The sequence below is a fragment of the Phaethon lepturus genome, unplaced genomic scaffold, assembly GCF_000687285.1.
Source record: "Phaethon lepturus isolate BGI_N335 unplaced genomic scaffold, ASM68728v1 scaffold5632, whole genome shotgun sequence".
Lineage (NCBI taxonomy): Eukaryota > Metazoa > Chordata > Aves > Phaethontiformes > Phaethontidae > Phaethon > Phaethon lepturus.
In genome coordinates, this window is record NW_010525444.1 from 1 (window position 1) to 9,556 (window position 9,556).

The 9,556-nt window shown below is 43.3% G+C and overlaps 1 protein-coding gene across 1 annotated transcript; it reads right to left on the bottom strand.

The window, feature by feature from the left end:
- Positions 1–7,654: 7,654 nt before the first annotated feature.
- On the bottom strand, positions 7,655–9,550 carry LOC104617421 (trypsin I-P1-like). The gene is made up of 3 exons (XM_010282737.1): positions 9,359–9,550; positions 8,500–8,613; positions 7,655–7,804 (listed from the first exon to the last, which is right to left on the bottom strand). The coding sequence occupies exons 1-3, from the start codon at positions 9,497–9,499 to the stop codon at positions 7,655–7,657; spliced, it is 405 nt and encodes a 134-aa protein (XP_010281039.1). The 5' UTR covers positions 9,500–9,550.
- Between the last annotated feature and the right edge of the window lie 6 nt (positions 9,551–9,556).

A 9,556-nucleotide genomic window follows, 5' to 3' on the forward strand; every position in this document is an offset into this window, starting at 1 on the left:
AGGCACTCTGCTTTTTCTCATTTTTGCGGTCTGAACTGGGTGATTGAAATGTTGCACTCTCTCTCCTCCAAGGAAGGGGCTAGGAAGGAATTGTCTTGCTGGTCCTCACTATCCCTTGCAGTCATTGCAGATGAACAGCCAGACTGGGGCTCTGCTCTTTCCTAACCTTGCAAACAGGCACTCTGCTTTTTCTCATTTTTGCACTCCCAACTGGGAGATTGAAACGTTGCACTCTCTCTCCTCCAAGGAAGGGGCTAGGAAGGAATTGTCTTGCTGGTCCTCACTATCCCTTGCAGTCATTGCTGATAAACAGCCAGACCTGGGCTCTGCTCTTTCCAAACCTTGCAAACAGGCACTTTCATTCTCGCACTCTCAAGCTGCTGTATTGAAACCTTGCACTGACTGCAGCTACATGGAAGGTGTTCGGAAGGACTTATCTTGCTGGTCTTCACTTTCCTTTGCAGTCATTTCAGATAAATACTAAGATATTGTATCTGCTCTCTTCTAGCCTTGGAAACAGCCACTAAGCTGTCTTCACAGGTGAACTAACAAGACATAATGCAAAGTTATTGTCAAGAGGTAATTTTCATTATGTGGATAACATTTTCTTCTCTAACATTTCTGGCATATTCACACATACTCTCTACAGCTAACGCACCAAACCAAGCTGTCAGGTTATCTCTGGCCAGGACCCTTGTCTGAGGAAACTGGACACTCACTCCAGCAGGTTGCTTCTAAGGCCAGCCTTAACTGATTTTAAAGTGGACATCAGGCTCAGTCTTCTACAGCATTGGACATTCATTAATGTTTTTTCCTGGAGAAGCTCTTTTCTCAAATATTTATCTACCTTAGATTGTTAGCAAAAGTCATCATTGGCCTTCCCAGACACCATGGCTTTCTCCATAAATGAACTCCCTCAAGAAGATTTAGTAGATGTGACTCATTATGAGCTTCAAGCACGATCTGTAGCAGGAGTGATTTGTGTAAGCCTTGGATGTAAAATTGAGCTATACAGTGTAAGACAAAGGAGGTTGTTTTACAGCACGAGAGCAGAATAATCTAGCTAGGAAGAGCATAACATGAACTAATGTCTGAGAGATGAAATCAAATATCTCCTGACTGAAATAATGCAAGTGTTAAGGTGTTTATAATTACACACCTGAGAATATTTGCTTGCACACCCATGTCGCTGTGGGAATTAAGAATAAAAAGAAGACAGTGCTAATTTTTTGTTTGTTGCTTCTCAATCATATCTAGATTAAATGCTTTCGATCACAAGTGGTCTCTTTCTGCTAATGCCTCTGGTGTTTATTGTGGCAAATCAGGCACTGAGCCACTGCCTTTTCTTTCTCCATCATATTCTTTACTGGAGTGATGGTTTCTTTTGGGCCAACCCTCAGAATTGGTTTAAGTTGTTAGGGCTCTTCCTTTGTAGAAGTTTTTACAGACTGAAAGATAACCTTGGTTATGCTTTTCATTATTTTTACTTTGAGGCTCAGCTAACCTGCTCCTAATGAATCAGAACTACAACCTTCACTGATGTTTAGTAAAAGATGTAGTCCTTTGTCTTCTGCAGTGGTTTGATATTTTGTGATGTTATATAGAAACAGCTATTCACAGATACAACATGTATATTGAAGCAAATGGATGTTCTGCGTGAGTTTTTTTTCATACTGAAACACTCTTTTTCAGGATTAACTTATGAAATTGTTTCTCAAAATATTTCTACATGAAGGGATGGGAACCAGGCAGTGAAGTTTCACAGGAGCATGCTTCACCTGCAACTCACAGCTCAGCTGTTCACGCTCACAAACAAGAGTTTATACCTTGTGCATGCTGTGATGAGCTAAGCTCTCAGATGAAGGATTGGTCATGTCTCAAACCAAAATTACCTACCCCAGGCCCCGCCAACTGGGATGGGACACATGCTTAGTTAGGCTAAAACTTCAGACCTTCCAAAGCTTGGTTTCCCTGGTTTGATCCCTTTCAGATGCTTCACAGGCCACATTATGTTGTAGGGGATTTAGTTTCCTCGCTGATCAGTATCGAGTTTAGTCACTAATGAGTAATTTAGGTCACTTAAAGAATCACTGTCAAAGATATCAGAACATGAATGATTTTAATAATAATTTTGTAAAAAGGTGCAACTTAACAGAATTCAATGGCAAGGTCCACTCTATTACTTATTCCACATGAAAAAGATCTACAAAGAGAAACTAAATTACAGTTAGGTTGGAATGATTTACTTATGGATTGAACCAGGTTAATGTGGCTTATATGTATATTGAGGAGAGAAAGTGCAGAAGACCCTCCCATTGAGTTGTGGTTTGGAGTGGACCGAAATCCACCCCTACTCCCAGACTTGGTCAATGGTTTATGTCTAAAGGTTGAGAAATAGGAAAGAAAAATGAGGGAGCCCCTCCCATTGAGTCATGAAGTTCAGAGTGGACTGCCTTGCTTTCCAAACTCCTTCTCAAGAGAGGAATCTAGGTGCGGCTGAATGCACTCCTAGCCCCAGACTTGGTCAACAGTTTATGAGTAAGAGGGCACGGTATCGGGGATTCTTGTGTGGTGATATATTTTTTGTTTGTTGTGACCTTAAGATGGTAAAAATCTAATACAAAATAACAACAATTAAATTCATTAATGCTATTGAGATAAATCACAGTATCGAATCATATAAAACTTAGCAACAAAATCAACTTAAAACTTACTAAGATTAGACATATAAAGAGATGTAGAAAAAAGAGATAGCTATATACCAAGGTACATATTAAATATCCCCCTCAACTTCAGTTGCACACTCACATCAAATGCTTTACATTGCTCAACAGGTGAACAGCTGAGCCTCTGAGACGATCACAAATTTTAAGGTTCACAGAGTCTGAGAGGTGTCCCACTGAGAGGGAGGTGCTGGTCACAACTTGCTGTGGTCCAGGAGAGCTTAAAGGGTCTCACTTGGGACCACTCTATAGGATTGGGAGATGATTGACTTTAGGCATCAGTAAATTTTCATTCTTGCCACAAATCATTTGCTGGTAATTGCTAGAATTCTCATCAAGTCATAATTAGACAAAAATATGTTCCAGGGCTATCAGAGGAGGATTACTCCTACAATTGGTAGTCCTGAGACGGTCTGTACCATTCTCTACCTATGCAGCAGTGCTTGGCATGGCCAAGGGGCTCTCAACCACCAAACTCTCTGCTTCAATGCCAAGGCAAATAAGCCTCAATAGAGAGTTCCAGGTGCAAGGAATGGGAAGGAAATGCACCACCACAACACAGAATTCCTCCAAGCAGGAAGGTTTAATAAGGTGCATTGTAGGAGCTTGTCCATAAAATATTCAAATGCTGACAAGCTTGTGATTTTCCTTCAGTGCCATGATACTTCAGAGTTTAGATGCTTATAACTTAAAGTTTAGGTCTTGCTGTAAAGTTTTTTGGTGGAACAATATAGGCTGAGGAAATATTTGTATACCAACTTCTCTGTAGCCCAGCATGAGAGGTTAAACCAGTGAATTATAAGAAGCACAAAGGTGATAATTTGTAGTAATTTAATGCATTAGCTGCATATATCAGTGCATGTCATCAATGCAATACGGATGTTGGCAGGAATGGTAAGGAGAGGTGGTCTGTATGGTCAGGAAAAGAGATGATACTTGAAAAGCTCCTTGAAATGTAGCGTATGCCATATGTGTTTCTCTAAGACAGAGAAGAGATTTCAATCCATTGCCTCCTTTCCGGCTCTTCTCCCAGCTAGGGAGGTCACTGTGTCTTGATCCTTTACTTCTAAAGCTAAATTAGCAGATTAGGCAAGTGCTAGAGCAAGAGCCTCAGGGTTGGTGAGAGTGTGAAAAGGCTGTCAAGGAAAGTTGAGGGCAAACAACAGCATTCAATCCTGACATCTTCTGTGTGGGAGCATATGCTGGACTTAATTTTGGTGCTGAGCCCTGGTGAGAGTTAGTGTTGTGGCTGTTAGGAGGCTAGCATCCTCTTCACCTGAGTCCAGTGTGCTGGCCACAGCAGACCTGAGGGGCTGGATTGTTAACTATACAAAGACAATCTGTGTGCACATGCCAGCAAAAACAGGATAGCATGGGGAAACTCCATCCAGTTCCCACATTGCAGCTTCTCATGCTAACATGCAGGCTTCTCAACCCTTAAACACAAGGCTCAACAAACCAGGCATGGCCTGCTGGAGATCACCGAGTCTTTGAATACCAGATGTTCTCCAAGGCTCACTATGAACTGCCCTGCCTCCTGTATAGTCCAGGGAACCCCATGGGAAAGAAACTCTTCCCATGGAGATATCAAACACAGCCTCCTTCCAGCTGTGGGTGTTGTGGGGTTTCTTCCTGTTTCCTGCACAATTTAGCCCACCCTCTTTGTTCTTCTCTCCCTTTTCTTTTGAGTAATCCAGGGTCATTCCTGAATCTCATCTAGACAGTTTAGTCAAATGAACTCGATAGGACACACTTGGACCTGCAACAGAAGGTGTGGGAGTGGGGGCATTGTTGCATCCTTCTGCTAAAAGGACACAGGGGAACATCTTCACTGCAAAGCCCATGACAGTCTTGAGCAGCTGGATTTCTTCCTCTCTTGTATGGGCCAGCTTTCCACTACCATGCATTTTTGGGCACACAGCACAACACAGATGTGCAGAGGCTCTGTCAGGCCTCTGACATGCAGAGAGTGTGTCAGAGAGTGTGTCAGTGGTATCTGATGCACAAAGAGTGTGTCAGTGTATGCTAACTGCTAGCCTTCCTGTCTGCAAGTGATTTCACAGAGTCTTGGGTTGGTGAACAAGGCTGTGCCCCAATCTAGAGAAGATGACAGGCTTTTCTCCAGGTCTGTCCATTCTCATCCAGATATTGTGTTGCAGAATGCTACCAAAAGGAGAGTATCAGCTCTTCTCTGGCATGGAGAAGGTGAGTCTGAGTCTGTACCTGTATATCCCATGGTGAATACCCTTCTCCTCAAAAATCGCTCCATGGTGCAGTCTCCCAAGAAGCAGTCCCTGTGCAGAACCAAAGGACACCTTTTCTCTCCTTGAGATCTCCCTTTGGAGAAAGAGAAGAAAGGTTACACAACTCCTCTCTGTCACACACACAGGTGTCTCCATCATCTGTCAGCTGATGACAAGTCAGCAGCTTTTCCCATACCTGGGCAACATGACAAGCAGCGCTGGGATGAGCAGACAAGATTTCACATTGCAGCTTGCAGGGTTGGGAGTCCATGAGTGTGAGGATGTCTAGAAAGGAGAGAGGCTTGGCTGAGGGGCACAGACACAAACATACACACCAGAGCAATCTTTCTCTTTGCCTTCATTTGGTGCCTCTTGTGCAACCCTATGCTGTGCACAGACTCAGGCTGCCACACAGCCCTGTCGTGCTCTTGTGATAACACTTATCTCCCACCTATGCATACACACACATAGATACAGCAGGAAGTCCAATGGAGCAAGGCACATGCACCTCATGCCTGCATGCAGGTTTCATTCCCAACAATTCCCAACCAGGCAGCTGCCTTCTCGCATTTCAGGCTTTCTCACTGCCATGCCCATGCACAAAGGGACTTCTCTCTTCCTTTTTTTTTTTCTCTGTCCTGACAGGGTAGGCCCTTCAACAATCTCCAGATGCAGTCATCAAAGAGAGAGAAGCTGTGCACATAGCTGTTGCTAAGATGGGAATCACATGCCCCTACATGCCATGGTATAAGCAAGCTCAAAGAAAGGATACCATGCTGCAGCTGGTGGTGTATTCAGGAGAAAGGGAAAAGGCAAAGTGTGTACATTGTGTACATGAATTTTAGAAGCACTTCAAGAGCTGTGGGAGTGTGGGATATCACACGTCCTTTTCAATAGATTTTGCCTCAGTGAATGGTTCTGGCAGATATTACTGTGCTAAGATACACATTGATTCAGAGGCTGAGGAAGCTGAGCACAAATCTCTTTGTACAGGAAGTGACCTGATGGCTGAGGAGATTCACACTCCACTGATTTTTTAATCTTAAAATGTTTTGCTACCTTCTTCTGCTATTTATTTTCTCTCAGGACTTCTCCTCCATTTTTTTTGCCGTGGAATTTCAATTTATCTAGGATAATTTGAGATCTCCTCGGAATCTTGTTACCTCTTTTCCAGACATCTCAGTTGTGATTCACAGACTAACAAAGGTGTTGCAATCTCCACTTCTTGAAAAACTGATAATTTTTCTCACTTTCTTCCCCCCACCCTCATCATTTTGTCAGGAGCTATTCTTTCTTATTCAAGAAGAGTGTCATTTCTGAGCCACAGATGCTCCCCTCCACCGTTCCCCAAAAGACATGTTGACTTTTACAAAATCTAGCATAATTTGTTGCCCATTTTTATTCTTAATGTTTTTCCAAGTGTTGTGCCTCTTTGGAGAATTTGGACTGAGTGAGAGTTTTAGCTCTGTCTTGCCTTTGGAGCCTTTTAGTTAAGTGCTACTGCCACTTGGTTATTTCCCTTCATGCCATGCCTGGCTGGTGCAACATTTTCATGCTTTCATATGTGTATTCAAATACATTGCATTTCAGCCCACTATTTTTCCTGAGAAAAACAGAGAAAGTGCAGGGCACAATTTCCTCTTGACCCTCAGGCTCAAATTAGGGCTCACAGCTCTGTAATTCTCTCACTCCTGCTGTGCAGAGCTGTGTGATAAAAGCAGTCTGTGGAAATGTCAGCAGAGAGTGAGAAAAGAAAATAGCATCCTCACATCTTAGTGGTCTGCTAGTGCCTGTTGCTCTTATTAGACAGCACAAAGGAGGGAAAAACTTTGTCAGTGACCTCTTCACGGCACTGCCTACTGCAGGCATTAGTGATCTTCCAGCCGTGAAAGAGGGCAGGATATTCCAGCAATCTGAAAATCAAGAATAGCCTATAACCTGGAAAGTTGAATTTCTTCTTTAGCCACTGGAGACATATCAGCGGGATAGTGACACAGCCTATTGGCAACTGTGGCAGCTTTTTCATGGATTTTCAATTCCTGTTGGGGTTAGCAGGAGCTAAAACCAGAACCCAGGAACATCTCTGTCCTTTTGACTCTTCCAGGAAAAATAAGCAAGCCCAGGATGACCAGTTAACTAAGAAGGTATAGACAGCAATCCCAGGGGCACTGGTACATGAAGAGAATATAGCAAGTGGTTGTTTCATTCCCCAAGCACAGCTGTCAGGGAGGTTCCACTAGAGATTGTTCAGTCATATTGTTGAGTATTGGACTGGGGGCGATGGGGAGTGTTTGTGTTGCTGCTTGTTATTTTCTACAATAGGAGTATGCTGCCTGTGTGATTCAGTGCATGCTCCCAGCTGTTTTAGGCAGTTTTGTAGCACCTGAGAACATGATGATAAACAAAAAAGCTGTTCTCCAGAACTGGCTGCCTGTAGCTGACTGAAAGACTCCTCAAGATGAGTCTGCAAAATGTTCCAAGATCCTGCTACTTGAGAGGCGTACAAATCAACATTTTCCTCAGAGTGACATTGCTTGCCTCTGCCCTGCCTATGGAAGTACCCAGAGAAACGTTGCACAAAGAACGGGTGCCTGAAAGTCTTTATTTTTTGATAATTTTTATGTGTCCAGTCCCAAAACAGAAGAAAATGTTGAGAAGAAAAAGCAGATCACACAGAAAGAAAGTGTCTCAGTTGGAAGACATAGTTGCCTCGATCCAGGAGACATAATTGCAAACCTTCGTGTAAACCCCAGGATAGCCTTTCTGCGCACATCCAATACCCCAGGAAACAATGCCTTGGAGCTGACCATTGCAGACTACTGGACCACCGGAATCCCCCTGTGTACATAAGGTATACGGATAGTCAGCAAATGGTGTCAGCACAAGTGATGAGCCAGAGATCCCAGACATCATTGACTTTGGAGGGAGCTCCATTGTGTTTTTCCTATACAGAAGTTCTACAAAGGTAATTTCTGATTACCACTCTACACCTGGTACTACTGTGCCTTACTTTAGCTTAAGGGCACCATAGCTAAGGCTGTGTAAGGTATCTACTTTTGACGGATAAGGTCCTTGGCAGATACTTAACATATTTGTGTCACAAATATTATTCTGCTAAATATTTCCATGGAGTTAGGCACATGTAAAATGCAGAGCAATTGTCAGGTGTGTTCGTCTTGCAGGCTGCCTGGATCTTGGCATACTGGCTATTTCATTTGCAGCTAGTCCAAAACTAACATTTCCATCCTAAGCTCTAAAGTCACTGTGATTACTGTGACTGTGTGGTGCAGCACATAGTCTGCTCATGGATAATTAGGACAGAGGTATTCCCTGTCTCAAAAAGGAACAAAAACTGGGTGGAATAAACTAGCTTTACTCAATAAGAAACTTTTTTTTCACGCTGTCTCCATGGTTGTTCAAAAAAACAATATTCAGACATGCAGTGAATATATCAGGTTCTCTAATATGACGGCCTCTTCTGATAGCAAAAAGCAGGAGAGAAACATATGTGAAAAGAGAGGCAGATGTTTTACCTGGCAGGAGTCTTTCTCTCCCTCCATGAAGCCTACACATATCATGTTCTTGGTAATTTTCCCAGGGTAGGCTTTGCTGCACTGGCTTGAGGAGAGTACAGGAGCCTTCAGGCACTTCATTTCAGAGCCCAGAGAAGATGTTTCTTAGCAGAAAAGTAATCAGTGAACATCCTGTTTTAGCAGTCGTCATTTTTGCTCTGAAAAGTAATTACAGCATGGATTCCTTTCCTTTAGATGAAACAGATTCTACCCATGGGTCCACCATTCTACACTGCAGCCATGATAAATTTTCTGATACGTGGAAAATCATCAATTGGCATGTGCGGAGCTAAGAGCTACTCTTGTAGCACATATGCTGGAGGAAATTTGGGTCTCAGGAAAACCATTCTGTCCTCTGGTGCACATTTAGTTGTTGTCAGTGGATTAGACACCAGTCACCATCCACACCTCTAATCATTGGTGTAAGGGAATGGAGCTCACTTGTAGCAATTTTAGGTCCACAATTACAGATTTTGATCTTGTTCTCAGAGAACTGAGAACTCTATTGACATTAGTTAAATTGCTAGTGCTTGGGACTAGACAGCTGATAGCACCAGATGACAAAATTTATGGCAGTGTGAACATGCTGGTGAATGGCACATGGATGATTTCAGTGATTCCATGTTCATAACACGAACAAGAGGACGGACCTCATATAGGCTTGCCTTTAAAGCAGTTAAATGGTCCCTGTCCTACACAGACTGATCAGTCAAAAAGGCCTGTTCCACAGCACTTCTCTGTTCTTTGCCCTGCACAGTTTGAAGTGAACTGTGAGGTCTTAGAGTGTCTCCCGGGCTGTCATGATGCTGTACATTCCCACAGAATACTCACTGGCATTGCTAAGCGTGTTACCCCAGCCAGAGATTAGGCATGTGGTGCCTGTGGCCACACAGCTGGTAGGCAGAGGAACTGTTTGGACCGCTCGGTTGAGCTGGGCTGGTTGGACAAGCTTGATGAGCATAATATCATTGTCAAGTGTTGCAGAGCTGTAGCCAGAGTGGCGGATGACTTTAGCTGA